At 47.0% G+C, this 17,855-nt stretch overlaps 10 protein-coding genes across 10 annotated transcripts; 8 read left to right on the forward strand and 2 right to left on the reverse strand.

Moving 5' to 3' along the window:
- Window positions 1-1,409: 1,409 nt before the first annotated feature.
- Window positions 1,410-4,011, forward strand: OGAPODRAFT_16122 (uncharacterized protein). Its single transcript, XM_018354195.1, has one exon. It carries the CDS (start codon window positions 1,458-1,460, stop codon window positions 3,786-3,788), a length of 2,331 nt encoding a protein of 776 aa, XP_018211336.1. The 5' UTR covers window positions 1,410-1,457; the 3' UTR covers window positions 3,789-4,011.
- A 506-nt stretch (window positions 4,012-4,517) lies between these two features.
- Window positions 4,518-5,231, forward strand: OGAPODRAFT_12452 (uncharacterized protein; the record flags this gene model as incomplete). The annotated part of the gene is made up of 1 exon (XM_018353321.1): window positions 4,518-5,231. One exon carries the CDS (start codon window positions 4,518-4,520, stop codon window positions 5,229-5,231), a length of 714 nt encoding a protein of 237 aa, XP_018211337.1.
- Window positions 4,898-8,800, reverse strand: OGAPODRAFT_93410 (peroxin 2). The gene has a single exon (XM_018357335.1). The coding sequence runs from the start codon at window positions 6,456-6,458 to the stop codon at window positions 5,358-5,360; it is 1,101 nt and encodes a 366-aa protein (XP_018211338.1). The 5' UTR covers window positions 6,459-8,800; the 3' UTR covers window positions 4,898-5,357.
- On the forward strand, window positions 6,578-8,800 carry OGAPODRAFT_16123 (uncharacterized protein). Its single transcript, XM_018354196.1, has 2 exons — window positions 6,578-6,786; window positions 6,821-8,800. Exons 1-2 carry the CDS (start codon window positions 6,706-6,708, stop codon window positions 8,705-8,707), a joined length of 1,968 nt encoding a protein of 655 aa, XP_018211339.1. The 5' UTR covers window positions 6,578-6,705; the 3' UTR covers window positions 8,708-8,800.
- A 29-nt stretch (window positions 8,801-8,829) lies between these two features.
- Window positions 8,830-10,145, forward strand: OGAPODRAFT_16125 (uncharacterized protein). The gene has a single exon (XM_018354197.1). It carries the CDS (start codon window positions 8,885-8,887, stop codon window positions 10,130-10,132), a length of 1,248 nt encoding a protein of 415 aa, XP_018211340.1. The 5' UTR covers window positions 8,830-8,884; the 3' UTR covers window positions 10,133-10,145.
- Window positions 10,146-10,625: 480 nt separating this feature from the next.
- OGAPODRAFT_16126 (acetyl-CoA hydrolase) lies at window positions 10,626-13,175 on the forward strand. Its single transcript, XM_018354198.1, has one exon. The coding sequence runs from the start codon at window positions 10,637-10,639 to the stop codon at window positions 12,206-12,208; it is 1,572 nt and encodes a 523-aa protein (XP_018211341.1). The 5' UTR covers window positions 10,626-10,636; the 3' UTR covers window positions 12,209-13,175.
- OGAPODRAFT_23810 (uncharacterized protein) lies at window positions 12,465-13,106 on the forward strand (the record flags this gene model as incomplete). The annotated part of the gene is made up of 1 exon (XM_018355254.1): window positions 12,465-13,106. The coding sequence occupies one exon, from the start codon at window positions 12,465-12,467 to the stop codon at window positions 13,104-13,106; it is 642 nt and encodes a 213-aa protein (XP_018211342.1).
- Window positions 13,168-14,087, forward strand: OGAPODRAFT_86996 (vacuolar protein sorting protein; the record flags this gene model as incomplete). Its single annotated transcript, XM_018356854.1, has 1 exon — window positions 13,168-14,087. Exon 1 carries the CDS (start codon window positions 13,174-13,176, stop codon window positions 14,083-14,085), a length of 912 nt encoding a protein of 303 aa, XP_018211343.1. The 5' UTR covers window positions 13,168-13,173.
- A 623-nt stretch (window positions 14,088-14,710) lies between these two features.
- Window positions 14,711-17,247, reverse strand: OGAPODRAFT_16127 (uncharacterized protein). The gene has a single exon (XM_018354199.1). It carries the CDS (start codon window positions 17,151-17,153, stop codon window positions 15,957-15,959), a length of 1,197 nt encoding a protein of 398 aa, XP_018211344.1. The 5' UTR covers window positions 17,154-17,247; the 3' UTR covers window positions 14,711-15,956.
- An 11-nt stretch (window positions 17,248-17,258) lies between these two features.
- OGAPODRAFT_16129 (uncharacterized protein) lies at window positions 17,259-17,779 on the forward strand. The gene is made up of 2 exons (XM_018354200.1): window positions 17,259-17,496; window positions 17,537-17,779. Exons 1-2 carry the CDS (start codon window positions 17,280-17,282, stop codon window positions 17,647-17,649), a joined length of 330 nt encoding a protein of 109 aa, XP_018211345.1. The 5' UTR covers window positions 17,259-17,279; the 3' UTR covers window positions 17,650-17,779.
- The last annotated feature ends 76 nt before the right edge of the window (window positions 17,780-17,855 follow it).

A 17,855-nucleotide genomic window follows, 5' to 3' on the forward strand; every position in this document is an offset into this window, starting at 1 on the left:
GGGAATAAGCTGTGTGGTAGTTTTTGCTGTGTATGCTGTGCTGGTAAAAGGCAGGGCTGTGGTATCTATCTCTGAGCTGATATCACCGTCAAGCCTTCTGCCTACTTTATCAATGCAAAATTGTTGTATTTGGAGCCGGGTTTCATTACAGACTGCCTGTAATCGCTGGATATCATTCGCCAGCTCGCCTCTTCTGCGCCGCTTGTCGTCTTCGCTGATAGACGTAGACTCGTCAACTGATATATTTTGACGCAGAAGCGACGATAACGAATCCATTTGCGCCATCAATGAAAATTGTAGCTTGATCAGTTCTCGCGCGTCCGTGCTCATGAGGTTGACATTTTCAACCATCTTGGATAGGTCAGTAAAGGACAATTTTTCCTCTCGTGATACGCTTTTCGTGGTGGAGTTGCTGGAATGGCGATTAGCCAATATAGCTTCTATGTCGTCGTCGTCAGAAAATTCATCATCATCATTAATTCGCGGTTTCTTGCTGAACGAGCTGCCGGCAGCTTCATTTGCCCTTTTGCGCGCTGCAGCGACCCGTTCGTTCGTCAGATCGATCACACACTGGCTGCTCTGCGACGATCCTAAACTCCGTTGCCGCACAGAGTCGGCTTTGCGTGCCATGATTCCGCTCATTTCACTAATTGTTTCCGGAGTAACTGTACTTGCACGCACCAGAACTCTCGACTGGGTCTGATTGCTGATCCGTGGAGGGAGGGCCACCGATTCACGGGCGACATCCGGAGGAGCAGGCTTTTTGATGTGTTCTTGCAACTGGTCTGTAGTCAACAGCGGAAACTCGGGAACAGGGGGAATCTGAGGCCTCGTTTGGGACAGCCATTTCAAATGGTCTGTGATGTTGAGGAGCATCAAATATTTATATTTTATTCTTCGCGTTGTTTATATTGAAAGCATTTTTTTACGTTAGTATTACATAAGCTAATTTAAAGCATACACCGCAAGTACCTCGCTCTGCAAACACAACCAAGCCTTTGGCAGTGCTCATAGAGCGTCAGAAGCCAACAGTGTAAGGGCAACGACACAACGCCAGTCGACAAGTCAGATAAATCTGAACCTGTCGGGTTGGCAATCATATTCCAAAAAGTGAAAGTAACAATAAAACCCTCATGGCGAGGGAATTCCAGTTGTTACACTGAAAAGAACAGATACTACACTTGATCTAAGCCAAAAGGCAAAGAGATCTTGAAGAAAAAAAATTTTGGGCCGGAATGGCTCAATTTATACTTTGACAAAAAAAAAATGGACAAACCGGGTAACATGTTTACTTTTCAGCCCCCCCGCCCGCAAAATCTTAGTATTTTTACGCGAGATCTAAACAAAAATAGCACAATTTTTGCCAAAGCCCAGTTTTCGGTTATTTTAATCCCTATCTTTTTTCTGGGACCCGATCTGGTGTTTTGCAGCTTGCCTTTGAGCACACACCACGAATCATGTTCAAGGCTTTCTTTCCAAGGAAGAAGCTGTTGAGTGTACTTGTGTGCTTTTTATTTCTTTTCTTCGTCTTTCTGCCCGCGACCCATTCAGCACCGGTTGAGTCCGTCATCTCCGATTCCACAACCGCGGCGGGGCCTATCCGAAGACATCAACCGCATGAGTACGTGAGACCAAGGGTGTCTCGTCCGAACGGAGATCACGATCCCATCAGAGAGAACTCCAACGAGAAGGCTCTCAACAAGCTTTTAAATTCTCAGTTTAACAAGGCCTTGTTACAAACGCAACAAAATGACATCCAAGATACTGGTCCGCATACTATGGACATGGCAAAACTCCCATTGGGGGCTGGAGCCAAAATAAAATCCGCGATTCATGTGGATCAAATTGCTGCTCCCACAATTACGCCAGCCACAATGGCTGTGGTAGAAAAGCCGGAAGCCCATGGAGCTCGGCAAAACCCTCTTATAGATGGGGGTCTAGTGTCAAAGGGCTCTTCGCTAAAGTTGGTGGCTGGTGATCTGATTATAGCCGGCCCTGTAGAAGAGGTCACACTGGATTTCAACGCCAAAGAGTATCCCGTTCACGCTCGACTGCTACGCATGTATGGAAAAACGTTTGAGGATAAGTCTTTGGATTACAAGTGCGAAAAATACTTTGCCGAGCTGTACTCATTGGACCCTGATTGGAGTGTTTCTCCCCACAAGCAGGTTTACGACGAAGATCAGCTTGCACAGATGGTCCATCGCGCAAGGCACTTGACAACTTACGGTCACTGTTATCTAAACCACAGTGACGAAAACAGGATCCGTTCTTACGAAAAATTAATTGAAACAGGCCACCAGGACATTGAGTCGCGTGTATTCCCTTATTTGAGCCGGAAAATGCCTGTTTTTGTGAGATGGACGGGTGAGCAAGTTCTGGATCCCCCACAAATAAGCAGATACCTGGACGGAGCTTTAAACGACCCGGATCTCTCGCAAATCAGCAAATCAAAGCTGCAAGTTACAGACGAATCGGGGCCAGCGTTGTCTCACGAGTACCCCTTTTTTCTGCACTACAAAAATCTGGTCAACGGGAAAGGCGTGGTGATTTCGTGCTCAGACAGGTTCCTGAACGACACGCTGGCGCTGATTCGCAATCTGCGCGCTCTGGGAACAAAACTGCCGGTGCAGATAGTACACCGCGGGGACCTGTCGCTCGACTCTCAATGGGCGCTGGTCAACGAGGCGAGAAAAACCGACATTTACTATCCTCGAGAACAATTCGATCAGCTGAAACAGCTGGTTCACGAAGAGTTTGACGCAACTTTCCCAAAGTTGGAGCTCTGGTTTGTGGATGTGTCGCGTGCGCTGACTCCTCAGTACGCCTCTGAGTTTCCTAATTTTTACAACAAGCTTCTGGCGTATCTGTTCAATTCGTTCGACGACATAGTGCTGCTAGACTGCGATGTTGTGTTGTTCCGGAAGCCTGAGCAGCTATTCCAGCTTTCGCAATACAAACGCTCGCAAAGTGTATTCTTCAAGGACAGAAGCCTCAATCTTAAAGTGAACCATGGATTCATCGACTTCCTCAAACGTCTGTTGCCAACGGCTACCGATAACTCTTTTTTCGGGATCAACAGGGCTTCGTATAAGACTCTGGGAACACGCTATTTTGTTCTAGAGTACGGACATTATATGGAGTCAGGTGTGGTGGCTATCAAAAGAACAAGATACTGGCAAGGTCTTTTCGTGACGCTCTATCTCAGTCTAATAAAGCCAATTCATGAGAACGTGTGGGGAGACAAGGAGCTGTTTTGGCTCGGTCAATCTGTGGCGGGCAATGAAGAGTACATGTTCAATGACTATTGGTCTGCAGCGATCGGCACATTGACAGATCCCGACAGAAGGGCGCCGTTTAAATCCCAGGAGCTCTGCTCAACGCACCCAGGACATTTATCTTCCGACGACGATCGATTGTTGTGGATCAATTCGGGAATTCTCACATGCAGGAGAACTGAGACTTTCGAGAATGATTTTGACGTGTACAACGCAACTCTAGGCTTTGAGACTAAACAACAGCTGCATGAGTACTATAAATCTCCTTTGAAAATTGAGCACGCAATAATTCCTCCAGACGCCATGTACTGGGTCGACAGCTTCGACACACCGCGGGAGCCAAGACAGGGCTATATCAAGCAGTACAATTGTGCGGCCTACTTATGGTGTGCCTACGACAAGATCGGTGGCTCAGAGTTCCCTGAACACCAAGGGAAAGTGTTCAGGTTCGAAGCGTCCGATACCTTGCTGTTTGACTACGTGGGCCAGGTCTATTTGGGTCAAACATAGAAGCAAAACTGGATTCGGCATTGTTTCACTGTTTGTAAGAAAACGGGCAACGGGTAGGGGATCGTCATGCATGAGAAAATAGTAGTGGTTTTACCGTTACAACCAAAGAGGAACACATCGTCGCTGTACTTGTGCGAGGCTGAGTCATCTTGGGGCGTGTTTAAAAACCGACAACTTTGTGATTACGTAAGCAGTAGACACCGCTATTGTCTGGATAAAAAGACCAGGTTGTGAATGTATACTCCCGCTCCAAACGAATTTCTCGTTTAGGTAATGTATCTGGAGAGCAATAAACGTTGAGATGGCCAGACCGAGAATCATTAGATTTGGATATCTTGCACGTTGACGATTGTGGCGGTTGCTTTATCACACGCCTTGAAGGCAACTCACCAACGATTGCCATGGTCCGCATGTCATTCTTGATTCTGATGGTATTAGTTCGCTGCAGGGCAGATTTTACAGCTAGTTGGCTTTTCGGCCAAAAATATGCAGCATCTTGATGTGAGACTTGCATCGTGCATAATTTTGGGTTTAGGCAAACAATAGGCCCAAGCCCTTATCTATCACTTTGAACTAAATAGCAACTGGCTGCACCGTACCTTAAACGCAGAAACGCAGATCCTAACTTTTGAGACTTTTGGGTTCTTGCTCCTGGACGATCTCTAGTGCCTCTCCGTCCACTGTGAGGCTATAAAAAGCCTCAGATTTCCATAGTGTATGTATCCGTAAATGAAGATTCAAAACCTAGCTGCCTCCCTCTTGTCTCTCGCTGCTACCGTCTGGGCGCATGATTCTCATCATGAGGCCCATCACGACGACCCTCATTGGCCTCCACACCCTGGTTACCATCACAACACCACCCTGAGTACGCACAGCAAGCCTGTGCCTAGCCACTTGCCGAAGCCTTCACCAATTGCTGGCGGCTCCTTCAATGATACCCATATTATATTCAACCTCACCGTTCCATGCTCGCTTGGCTCTGGCGGTATGGACTGGTTCAGCGATATTTCCGACACTAAATACTACGGCTACCATTTCTTACCAGAACACTTCAAGGGATACCACGACCGGGAAGGCAGTTTCTCAGAGATCGAAATTGATGTCGACGGGTCAGGTCCTACAAGATTGGAGGTGATAATCGGCGAGAAATGCAAAAGTCCTGATGACGCCATCCATGTGGAAATCGACGCTACAATCGTAAACTCGAAGCCAGGTTATATTGGATACTTCTTCCTCTACACGGAGGAGAAGTCTGGGAGTCACGAAAAGATCTCCACTCACCTTATCACTGGAGTGGCCACCGCTGCCAAGCAGACCCCGACGGCGCTACCTCCAAAGCCTACAGAGTCGCCTAGTCACGAAGACACTACGCTGCCACATGGAATTAAGTTCACAACGGTGCCAACCCCAACCTTCAAGCCACATTTCAAAGAGGACCATTAATGTTTCGAACGAATGAATAGCCACAGTGAACTTCTTGCTCGCTCTAGACTCCGTATTTATGAACCTACAAGAGTCCAGATCGCGGATTCAAGATGTTGCGCATGACTTCGTGCCAGCATATTTTGTTTAATTATAGACCTTATCTGCAGTAGACGAATCTGACTCGCTGTCAGAGTCGCCCGAGTACTCCGAAACCGACTCCTGGTCGCTGGAGTCTGGCTCGTAGTCAGCAGGCTCGCCGTCGAACACCCGCACAAACTCGACGCGCTCTCCGCACCGCAAACACAGCCACGGATCTCCGTCCTCAAGCTTTGCCATCAGACACACATAGCAGTAGACGTGGCCGCAACTAGTCTCGAATGGGTTTGTGATGAGGTGTTCGTCGATCGACGCGTCGGCCACACCAGCTCGCGTGGTGTTTTGATAGCAGATTGCGCAGCACCGTTCGGGAAGAAACCGGTAGATGGTTTCCTTTTCATCCTGTTTCTGATCCGTCTGCAGCAGCCGCACAACTGACTTGGACAACTTGGACATTGAGAGAATCGGCATTATAAACACGAGGAATTCCGTCAGTGTGTTCCAGACCAGCTGTCTGTCTTGGAACTCGTACGAGATGGTCTCCGGGTTCGACGCAAACGAGACTTGTGTGGATACGAGTGGCTTGTACCTAATGCGGAGAACTCTATTGACAAGATTTGGGTATTGTCCATGGATCAGGAAGGCAAGAAAGTTGGCAAGCGAAAGGCCGGCATACCATTTCTGGAGCGTAGGCAGAACCCTCTGTAACCTGGCCATAATCATGTGCACATATTGATGCCATTTGGTGCGGTCTTCCTCATCGTCAGCATCTAGGCTGTACAGATGTGACTCCAGCTTTTTGTACAGATAAGACAGGATCAGATACGACAAGAGGGCGGTCTTCTTAAGTCTGGAAAGCTCCGACTTGGTATTTCTGCGTCGATCGCCACCGTCCGACATCACCAGATTCTGAAGCAGCAGACCATAGCTGCTACTTTTGTTCCATATTGTCACCTTGAAAACACACAGTTCCAAAGCTAGTCGCAGCTCATCAGAGTATCTGGAGTTGAGAAGCTGGAAAAATCGCGGCAGCTTCGGGTTGGAGATGGCCTCGTTCAGCTGCTTCGCGAGAATATCAAAAATCTCATTATCTAATAGCTTGGCATCCACTTGAAGAACCCTGTTCGGAGGGTTCACCAAAGGAAACATGGAGACTAATGATTAGGCTATAGAATTATTTTTATTTTCAGCGACGATCGTCCGCGACGATTAATCATACCTCAAGCTGAGAATAATTTGTCCGCTGTCAAACTTTAAACTGTCAATCAGGGATCGTGGTGTTCCTGCAATGTGGGCTATAGACAGTGTCCGGTGAATTATTAATTTCGAAAAACTACGCCGTTAACGACTTAACTATCTGAAGATCGAGGAAACAAGCAAAGACACTTAGTTGTTGATGGATAATTTGTCCGTTAAGACCAAGAAACGCAAGTACTCAAAAGAGGGCTGTGTGGAATGCAAACGACGCAAAATCAAGGTAAGTATGCGGCTTGTATCTAGACTAATTCCAGTGCGACGAGGCCAAGCCTATTTGTTGGCACTGCAAACGGCTCGACAAAATATGTGTTTATCAGCCTCCCAGGTCATCGAAGCTTAAGGACATACCTTTAACCAATGTTTCTCCCGTGGGATACTATCCCACGCCATGTCGTGCGCCTGTCCCCGTTCAACCAAACGATCTTCGTTTATTCTCCGTGAATCGAATGGGGCCACCAATACTAGGAGTTCACGAAAACACTCACGCTTCGCCATCCGCGACCGCCATACCGTATCCCTCTGAATCCTCGGGAATGAACGAACAGTCGCAGTCTCCACAGAGCAACTTCCCCCTGCACTCTTTGGGAGCATCAGCGAACAACCTGGCACACAGTCTCAACGATTTGCTGGAAAGCAAGATAGACGAGATCGGCGTTCCCAACGACGACAGTGAAATGGAGAGCATGTTCCGTATGTTCAAGCGCACAGAATACCAATGTCCAGACTTGACTACATCTTTGGACTCCGTCAACGGCTGGGGAATTCCTGATTTCCTTACCAAACGTATTTCCATAGATTCTCTGCAGTTCCCCGGAGAACACAGAAAATACCTCGAGCTTTTCGACCACGACTACGTCCGAGTGATTATGCCTTTTCAGCCCTTGCCCCATTACAACCCAGCAAGGGAGATTCTTTTAACATACGCAAACAAAAACAATTATCTTATGGCTGCCATCTTATCATGCGGTGCTCTGCAGAGTTTCCGCAGAACTCAAGACCAACAAGACGAGAAGAATTATTGCTCGTATTTGTCAACTTGTCTACAGCTGTTGTCCACTGTTCTTGCTGAGCAAGATAAGATCAGCAGCAATGTGGAGCCCATGCTACTCACCATCCTCCTACTCACGTCGTACACCGCGATGTCTCTTGTACAACAATGGAGACCGCATCTCTGTGCTGCAAAGGACCTGCTTTCCACATATGCTCCATTCAGTGAGGATCCGCGTCTTCGGCAGAGAAACTCCTATGTCGTGGCATTCTGCCGCAACTGGTATCTGTCGATAGAGAATATTGCCGGTCTCACGGCTCCGCTAGGTGGAGTGCTCAAAAACGATAGAGAGCTCGACCTTGCCATGTACGACCTCCCATATACTCGTGCCTACTGGGAGAGTATGATGTGCTGTCGCAGGGATGGTTTCAATTATCTTTATGGCTATTCCAATACACTTGGAGTGTCGCTTCAAAAACTTATCAAGTCGATAAAAATCATGCGCAGCAAGAACCATTCCTCACCACAGTCACCCAACCTTTCCGCGTTTACAATTTTTGAGCTCACAGCCGATTTTCACAGAGAGTCCCAGTTTGAGATCATCAGCAAAACCGGAATTGTGCCTAGAACTCACTTTATGCATCCTGATAACAGTCATGCCCCACCACTGGGGTTTGAACCGCTTTCACCAGAAGCAATCGAAAAAGTCGAGTATTCTGATGGCACTTACGACTACATTTCATGGTATGACGTGTGTCACCAGTCTTTTGTGATCACTGCGTTCCTGATCATTACGTCTGATCTAGGTCGGATCCCTAAAAGACACCCGATAATCCAAGAACTGGTCCATCGGGCACTACATCTCCTCCGATTTCTGGACTCTGAGAAAGTAATGAGAAACTATTGTGTCCTCATGCTCCAGGTGGCCGTATTCTATGTTGGCCTAAATTGCGTGTACGATCGCGACCGTGAATTCGTCACTCGCTTCTTCACCCAAATGAATAATTTGCACACGGCGTCGGCCTCCATTACACTCAAAAGACTCAAACGGAAGTGGGAGCGCTATGACAAGATACATGATGGCGACACAGGGACTTTTGCTTTTGAGCCGGACCTCGAGGACGACGACTTCGAGGACGTGATGAATTATTAGGGCGCGTCGATCGGCCCATATCGGCGCAAATATTGATTAATCTTCAAATTTTTAATTTTTAGTGTATTTTCTGCAAATACAGTCGTCATGAATGCCCAGGACGTTAAAAGGCGAAAGACGGATTCAGGCACGTATTCGTCATTTCTGATAAATATTCCTCTTGAGCTCATCCGCTACATGCAGCTGTCTCGGCAGGATTTGATCAACATATCACTTTTGGACAGCTCCCACAGAGCAAAGTTTTATCCTCTTGTTTACGAAAGGGCGAAACTGACATGGCGTGACTTCAAAGCTTTTAATGAGAACTTTAAGTCCAAGGATCTCGTTCGCGCAATTCGCATTTTCAGCGACCTCAAAGACCGAAAATCTACCACCTATGGCGAATGGAACATATCGCTCAAGGGGATACTGGAGAAGTCTTCCAATCTTAAGGAGCTGGTGATTGAAGTTATGTCGTCGGCTAGGTGTCTAAAATACCAGGATAAGTTTGATACCGATTTGAGCGCCAAGATCGAGAAACTGAAACTAATTAGTCATTCCGTGGCGCCCAACGATGAGTCCCTTTTTGAATTGACTCAGCTGCAAAGATTCCATAACATCAAGCAGCTCACTCTCAACGGGTTTCTTCTTGCCAAGGACCAATACTTCTATCCCAAATTCAAAACCGATTTTAGCGACCTTAAAGAACGGAGCAGGGATGGCCGTCTCGTGTTTTTGAACGATCTGACCTTGATCAACTGCAAATGGGACCATCCATTCAGTCTCAGTGATGTCTTTTCGCCTGTCTACCCTTTGCCGAATCCGCTTCTTAAGTTGGAGAGCAACGAGTTTACGTCACCAGAACGCCTCTCTCTGTTCTATAGCAAGGACTCGTCTTCCTTTGTGGCTGCCGAACGGTTCAGATCTTTTATTGACAACGATGCAAACGAGCTTTTTCTTTTTGAGACACGTTTCTATTACAATTTGAAACACCTTTCGATTGTAATTCTCAATGAAGACTATAATGACAACAAATACAACTACTACTACCCATGGCTTAACTGGTTAAATTTGAAAAGGATATTTCAGACACAGAATGAAGAAACGCATGAGATCGAGAATAAATCGATTTTGACCAACCTTGAGTCTCTCAAACTTGTTGGTTGGAGAATGGCTACAATGAGCGAACTACGCAAGGTGTTTGAAATTGGGAAGGAGCTCAAATACAATATGAAACACCTGGCTTTGTACCTCGTTAGACCTGTTCCACACTTCCAGGAGGTCAGCGAGAAGGAGAAGCTGGAATTGCGCAAGGTTGAAGAACAACTGGAAATAATCTTCAACAGCGGCCGAAACAAGCACACATGTATTTTTGAGGTTGGCTACGTGGAAGACTGTTTTACTGACGAGAGATATGTAAAAGAGTACTCGAAAAATAATGATTAACGAATACAACAAGTACGGAAACAGCACCCCCCACATTCGTCCCGCGCTCCAAAAAGCGGGTCATGTAGTTTTTTTCCCCAGGTGCGAAAGTACTAAACTTCGCGGCCGTGTTGTCATCTCGTGCAATTTTATTGGCCAGTTGACAGGGTGCGTCAGCATAATATCACGCGCATGAGGGGATGACCTGTAACGAGTTCCGAGTCGCATAGTAACAAGTCTTTAAAAGATGGTAGTACTTAGTCTCAAATAACGGTTCGAAGCCACTTCCCAGTTCTCGCAAGTCAGAGACCCGAAGCCTATCGGTTTGAGGACCGGATATAGGCCATATCGGTTCTCTCCACCAACTATTCATCGGTGCTATTTTTTGTAAAGTCTACATTGTTGGCGCACCCCATGCCGGAAAGTTATAAACCGGATCCAAGAAAACCGGAAATAACACGATTTGTATATATAAATATTTCCTCTCCGAATTTCCCTTCCGTCTTGTAACCATTCTTTTTTATCATGTCTGCCATTCTCAAGCAAAGAGTCCGTTACGCTCCATATCTCAAGAAGCTTAGAACCGCTGAAGAGTGCATTCCTTTATTCCAGCACGGTCAATATCTCGGATGGTCGGGCTTCACTGGAGTGGGAGCCCCTAAGGTCGTTCCTCAAGCTCTTGTGGATCACGTTGAAAAGAACAGTTTGCAGGGCAAATTGGCCTTCAACTTGTTCGTGGGTGCCTCTGCCGGTCCAGAAGAATCGCAATGGGCTCAAAATGACATGATTTTGAGACGTGCGCCTCACCAAGTCGGTAAACCGATCGCCGCTGCGATCAACTCCAACAGAACCCAATTTTTCGACAAACATTTGTCCATGTTCCCTCAAGACCTCACTTACGGTTACTACACCATGGACAAATCCAATGATCTTTTGGATTACACCATCATCGAGGCAACTGCCATCACCGAGGATGGCGCTATCGTGCCAGGTCCAGCTGTCGGTGCCTCTCCTGAGATGTTGAGCTGCTCCGACAAGATCATCATCGAGGTCAACACCGCTACTCCATCCTTCGAGGGATTGCACGACATTGACATGCCAGAACACCCACCTTTCAGAAAACCATACCCCTACACCTCTGTTGATCAAAAGAACGGTTTGCATGCCATTCCGGTTGATCCATCTAGAGTCGTGGCCATCGTCGAGTCCACCACTCCAGACAGAGTCCCAGACCCAGCACCTTCTGATGAAATGTCAAGACGGATTGCCAGCCATTTGATTGAGTTTTTCGAACACGAGGTCAATGCTGGTAGAATGCCAGACAACCTGCACCCATTGCAGTCTGGTATTGGTAACGTTGCTAATGCCATCATCGGGGGACTGGCAGACTCTTCGTTCAAGAACCTGACTGTTTGGACAGAGGTTTTGCAGGACTCGTTTTTGCCATTCTTTGAGACAGGAGCCATGGAGTATGCTACTGCCACATCCATCAGACTGTCGAAGGACGGATTCAAGAAGTTTTTCGACAACTGGGACCTCTTTTCGAAAAAATTGTGTCTGAGATCGCAGGTTGTGTCGAATTCCCCAGAATTGATCAGAAGACTCGGTGTCATTGCTATGAACACACCAGTCGAGGTGGACATCTACGCGCACGCCAACTCGACCAACGTCAATGGATCCAGAATGCTGAATGGACTGGGAGGATCGGCTGATTTCCTGAGAAACGCCAAGCTTTCGATCATGCACACTCCAGCAGCCAGACCTACCAAGACAGACCCTACCGGAATTTCGTGTGTTGTTCCATTTGCGTCACACATTGACCAAACCGAGCACGACTTGGACGTGATTGTGACGGATTACGGTCTTGCCGACCTCAGAGGATGCTCGCCAAAGGAGAGGGTCAGCAAGATCATCAACAAGTGTGCTCACCCAGATTACAGAGCACAGTTGCAAGACTACTATGACAGAGCCCTGTTTTACTGCGAGAAAAAGAAGACGATGCACGAGCCACACATTTTGAAGGACGCTTTCAAGATGCACATTAATTTGCAGGAGAATGGTACCATGAAGTTGGACAGCTGGGACGTCAAGTTTTAGAGCTGTTTGCGCGAGCTAGGATTTTAGAATGAAATCTTGTATAACGTATTCTCCAATCATAAAAAAAAGTTGGATCCGATAGTAATCCTTACACCTGCTTTGCACCGAGTTTTCAGTGTTGACGAAAAAACGTTTCCCCAACAACCTCCTTATGTCTGTGGAAGAACTGAAAGAGTCGGTCGAGAAGCTCGAAAACAGAATCAGAGCCTTGGAATCCAAGGCTGGTCTGACCACCAAGTTGCCAGCTGCCCTTAGAATGGTACTCATCGGACCACCGGGAGCAGGAAAGGGTACCCAGGCACCAAACCTCAAAGAGAAATTCTGTGCTTGCCACCTGGCCACAGGTGACATGCTGCGTTCACAAGTCGCGCAGAAGACTCCCTTGGGATTGGAGGCCAAGAAAATCATGGACCAGGGTAAGCTTGTGTCCGACGAGATCATGGTCAACATGATCAAGGACGAGCTGGCCAACAACCAGGAGTGCAAGAACGGCTTCATTCTTGATGGCTTCCCTAGAACCATTCCTCAGGCTGAGAAGCTCGATCAGATGCTGGCCGAGAACAAAACTCCTTTGCAAAAGGCCATTGAGCTCAAGATTGACGACGAGCTGCTTGTTGCCAGAATCACTGGTAGACTTGTCCACCCAGCTTCGGGAAGATCTTACCACAAGATCTTTAACCCTCCTAAGGAGGCCATGAAGGATGATGTCACTGGGGAGCCTTTGATCCAGAGATCCGACGACAACGTCGAGGCCCTGAAAAAGAGACTGGTCACCTACCACGAGCAAACCGAGCCAATTGTCGAGTACTACAAGAAAGCTGGTATCTGGTCCGGGATCGACGCCTCACAGCCTCCGAAAACCGTATGGGCTGACATCCTGAAATGTCTGGGTCAGTAAAGTTGCCCGTAATTTGGCAGAGTGTAAAAACAAGTTGTCTATATAAAAATACAACCTCTATTTTGCCATGTCTTTCATATTCAAGTCGCCGCTGGACATACAGCTTCGTCTTGACGGAGAGGACTCGCGTGAGACAGTGGAACAGAAGGGCGTCAAGGGACGCAAGGAAAAGCTCCCGTTGTACAAGGACGGCGAGACCGTTAAGGGCCAGGTGACCATAAGAACTAGAGACAACAAGAGGGTGGAGCACACAGGAATCAAGATTCAGCTTTTAGGCACGATAGAGACCAACAATGATGGCCTGGTGACCGACAATTTCCTGTCAATGGCGCACGAGCTTGCCAGTCCCGGGGAACTGAGGCATCCAGAGACGTTTCCGTTCGAGTTCAGAAACGTCGAGAAACAGTACGAAAGTTACCGCGGCATCAATGTACGTTTGCGATACTATCTCAAAGTGACTGTTTCGCGCAAGTCAGCAGATGTGATCAGAGAGAAAGAGCTTTGGGTGTACCAGTACCAGGACCCCGAGAGCGCAGATTCCGAGAGCGTGGTGCCCACGAGCTCGGTGAAAATGGATGTCGGAATTGAGGATTGTTTGCATATTGAGTTCGAGTACTCCAAGAATAAATACTCCCTGAAAGACGTGATTGTGGGAAGAATATACTTTCTGCTGGTGCGGCTCAAAATCAAGCACATGGAGCTCTCACTCATACGAAGAGAGTCGTGTGGAGCGCCTCCAAACCAGATGAATGAGAGCGAGACCGTTGTCAAGTTTGAAATTATGGATGGGGCCCCTGTCAGAGGAGAGACGATTCCAATAAGATTGTTCCTTGGTGGATTCGACCTAACGCCGACGTACAGAGACGTCAACAAGAAGTTCTCCACGAGAACATTCCTCAGCCTGGTCCTGATAGACGAGGATGCTCGTCGGTACTTTAAACAGAGCGAAATCATACTGTATAGGGAAAAGAACGAATAGCCCCCGTTGATCAAGGCTGTGCACCAGCCTTAATTATTTTTCCGCACTGTATGCTAACGGCTGTGTAGAAAGATCTTGAACATGTTCAGTTTTGCGTGCGTAGAAAAGTCCACCGCCATTCCCGTCCATTCCGACAAAATCGATCTGCCCGCATCTGTGCTGGAGTTTCTGGTGAAGCAGCACGATCCACTGCCGCATCCCCTGACGTTTCGGCTTGCCACCGCCACCAACGTGTGCTACGCCGGCGTACGCGAGTTCAGTGCTCCAGAAAACACCATACTTGTTTCAGGCGATTTATATGAGGCTTTGAAAGGAGAAGGTGGGTTCCCAGTTCAGGCAGAGCTGGTTGAGCTGCCAAAGGCCACTGATCTGAGCATCAAGCCGCTAAAATTATACAAGAACATTTTGAACTGGAAATGGTTTTTGGAGGCAAAGCTCACCAAATATTATTGCTCGCTCACCCGAGGGCAGACTTTGCACCTTGAAGATGAGTTTGGCTCGTATGAGCTTCTCATTGACAAACTCGAACCGGCGCCTACAGTTTGCATCATAGACACAGACATCAACTTGGACGTTGTTCCTTTGAACGACGAAATGGCCAAGCAATTTTTGCACAGGGAGACTATCGACGCTATTCGCGTCAACCAAAGTGCGCAGACCGATAAGTTGCTCAAGCTTGAGCTAGAAGACCACGAGCGTGTGCTCATCACTGCTGATACAGACTATGTCGTTTCCAACTTACCCAATGTAAGCGACCATTCTTTTATATGGCATACGTTGAACGGTGACAACAAGCTGATGCTCCAGAATACGTTTCCTTACTTTGAAAAAACGCTGTACCTGCTGCCCTTTGGGCCCACGCTGGTTCAACTGTCGGCATACTCGTCTGAAACAGTCAATCCCGTGTCCTCAGATAATGTGTGCAGCAACTGTGGAGCCACGGTAGCTGCTACCTCTAAAATCATGCACGAGAATTTTTGTCTGCGCAACAATGTCAAGTGTCCGCACGGCTGTGGCAAGGTGTTCCTTAGAACTGTGCCTGAAAATCATTGGCACTGTTGCGAAGCGTACGGAGACGACGAAGCATCTTTCAACAGACACCGAAAATACTATCACGAGCCTGTAACACTGGAATGCTCGCGATGTTCACAGGTGGTCTCAACCAGATTGGTGGACCATTGTGTGCATGTTGCTACAAGCTGTCCTTATACGTTGCATGAGTGTAGATTTTGTCATTTGATGGTGCCCAAGATGGAGGCCTCTACGGATGCTCTCCTTTCTGGTATGTCACAGCACGAGCTCGAATGTGGATCAAAAACTACAGAATGTCCAAGATGCAAGCGAAATGTCAGACTTAGAGACTTGGAGTCGCATATGAAGCTTCACGAGCTCAACAGAGTGTCAAAGCCTAAACCCGTGATCTGCTCGAATGTCAATTGCATTCGAGAAGCAGCTACTTCAAACGAACTGAAATTATGTGATTTTTGTTTTGGGCCACTATATTCACCTGTCAATGATCCAACTGGCCAAAAATTGCGCAGCCGTGTCGAACGACGGTACATCCTGCAACTGAACTCTGGCTGCGGAAACACGTGGTGCAAAAACAAGGAGTGCAAATCTAGCGGGATGGTGTCCTTCAAGAACTTCGGCGAAATTCTAAACCATATTAAAACACAGCTAATGAGCTCGCCTGTATTTTATTTCTGCGTGGACCTAGCAACTACCAAAAAAATGTTGATGGTCTCGCTGCTCTTGGATGAACACGAATATGATAGAGCTTGGATCTGCAAAGCGGTCCAAGCAAATGTCAATCTTGACGACGTCAGATCCTGGCTGAGTAATAATGCAGTGAGAATCGACGAGGCGTAAACTTACTTGAATAGCTTGGTAATAGAAACTGCACCTTCCTCATTCTTGTTCATGACTTTTGCAACGGCAAGTTCAAAATCTTCCTGTGTAACATGTATTCTTCTTTCCCTTAGTGCGTACATTCCGGCCTCTGTGCAAACTCCCTTGATCTCAGCACCAGAGCAGCCGTTCATCTTCTCTGCGATTTTCATAAGATCTATTCCTCTCGTCAGGTTCATCGACCTCGAGTGAATCTTAAGAATATCAGTTCTAGCGTTCAGTGTTGGTGGTGGGAATTCAATCTTTCTGTCAATTCTTCCCGGTCTTAGAAGAGCAGGGTCTAGAATGTCCAACCTGTTGGTAGCCATGATGATTTTGATGTCTTTCGACGATTCAAAACCGTCCAGCTGATTTAACAACTCCAGCATGGTTCTCTGCACTTCAGAGTCGCCTCCACCCGAAGAACTCTCCACTCTGGAGGATCCAATAGAGTCGATCTCGTCCATAAAAATAATGGAAGGGGCGTGTTCCCTGGCCATCACAAACAATTCTCTAACCATTCTTGATCCCTCACCAATGTACTTCTGAACCAGCTCCGATCCTGAGACTCTAATGAATTTACAGTCTGTGTGGTGGGCCACCGCCCTTGCCAACAATGTTTTTCCTGTTCCGGGTGGTCCATACAAGATCACACCCTTTGGCTGAGCAATACCCAAACTCTCAAATAGTTCAGGGTGCTTCACCGGAAGCTCAATCACCTCCTTGATTTCTTTGATCTGCTTGTCAAGACCACCAACCATGTCGTAGGTGGAGTCAGGAACTTTTTCAACCATCATGAGGGAGACCAATGGGTCCACTTTGTTAGGCAAAATTTGGTGCAATTCATAGGTGTCACTTCTAAGACAGACCCGCAAACTTGGGGTGATCTTCTTGATGTCGATGTCATTCGCCACATTCACGACATACTTTCCCTCTGGGTGAACTTTCACTAAAACTTTCTTCTTTCCCATAACCTTCACAACCTCCCCCACATAGGATCCCGGCTCTTGTAAAAGCTTCAACTCGTCTTTTAATGCCCTGACTTTGGCGTTCAATGCATTTCTTTGTGCCTCCAGTCTTCTCAGATTTTGTGTCTTGTCGTTGACTTGAATCTCAAAATCCTGTATCTTCTGTTTGAAAAATGGCTTAATGCCTGCTTCGTGTGATGCTGCGGTCGCCATTTTGCAATTGATTATGTTTTCAAAAAGAATCTCTCTTTACAATCGTTAATTTTACTTTGGTGGCGAATGGAAAAATACAGGTTGGTGTAAAGGTGCAGCCAGCAACTGCTGATAAAATATACATACATGCTTTTCCGTTTGTGGCTCTCAGGTCTCGTGTTCACCGGCCTCGCAACATGCTTCCAATCGTATTGTAAGTGCGATTGCGAGGTGAATTACGAGATCCTCGAGCTGGAAACGGCTCATGGCTGTAGTCAGTGCACAGTGCAGTACTGTCTGGATCAAAAAATTGACATGTGCAGAGATCCAGAGAACCGCGACTTGATGACGGCGTACTGTTTCCGTAAGTGCAGAAACCTAGATCCATACGGCTAACCGCACAGAACGGGAATCTTACAAAGACAAGGTGATAATTTACGGATTCTGCTTAATTGTATTGGCGTCGCTGGGAGCCATGGGAGCAAAATTGATAGTTAGCAAACTTGGGTTTCAATGAGGGTAAAGCTAGGCACGCTGAGCAAAACCACATACAATGCTCACTACAATAGATATGGCTCTGCCGAACCCTTAAAATTGTGGATCGAAAATGACTTTCCGGGTAACGGTGAAAATTTATTGAAAGCGAACAAAACCAAAAAAAATCTTTCTCTTGTAAAAAAGGTAATTGTACCAATATATATCTTATTTTAGATATATATATCA

The sequence above is a fragment of the Ogataea polymorpha genome (assembly GCF_001664045.1).
Source record: "Ogataea polymorpha strain NCYC 495 leu1.1 chromosome Unknown OGAPOscaffold_3, whole genome shotgun sequence".
Classification (NCBI taxonomy): Eukaryota; Fungi; Ascomycota; class Pichiomycetes; order Pichiales; family Pichiaceae; genus Ogataea; species Ogataea polymorpha.

Coding starts and splice junctions, on each gene's coding strand:
- OGAPODRAFT_16122 (XM_018354195.1), top strand. CDS start 1,458: ATGTTCAAGGCTTTCTTTCCAAGGAAGAAGCTGTTGAGTGTACTTGTG.
- OGAPODRAFT_93410 (XM_018357335.1), bottom strand. CDS start 6,458: ATGTTTCCTTTGGTGAACCCTCCGAACAGGGTTCTTCAAGTGGATGCC.
- OGAPODRAFT_16123 (XM_018354196.1), top strand. CDS start 6,706: ATGGATAATTTGTCCGTTAAGACCAAGAAACGCAAGTACTCAAAAGAG. Junction 6,787..6,820: donor GCAAACGACGCAAAATCAAG/GTAAGTATGCGG, acceptor GACTAATTCCAG/TGCGACGAGGCCAAGCCTAT.
- OGAPODRAFT_16125 (XM_018354197.1), top strand. CDS start 8,885: ATGCAGCTGTCTCGGCAGGATTTGATCAACATATCACTTTTGGACAGC.
- OGAPODRAFT_16126 (XM_018354198.1), top strand. CDS start 10,637: ATGTCTGCCATTCTCAAGCAAAGAGTCCGTTACGCTCCATATCTCAAG.
- OGAPODRAFT_16127 (XM_018354199.1), bottom strand. CDS start 17,153: ATGGCGACCGCAGCATCACACGAAGCAGGCATTAAGCCATTTTTCAAA.
- OGAPODRAFT_16129 (XM_018354200.1), top strand. CDS start 17,280: ATGCTTTTCCGTTTGTGGCTCTCAGGTCTCGTGTTCACCGGCCTCGCA. Junction 17,497..17,536: donor GATGACGGCGTACTGTTTCC/GTAAGTGCAGAA, acceptor CTAACCGCACAG/AACGGGAATCTTACAAAGAC.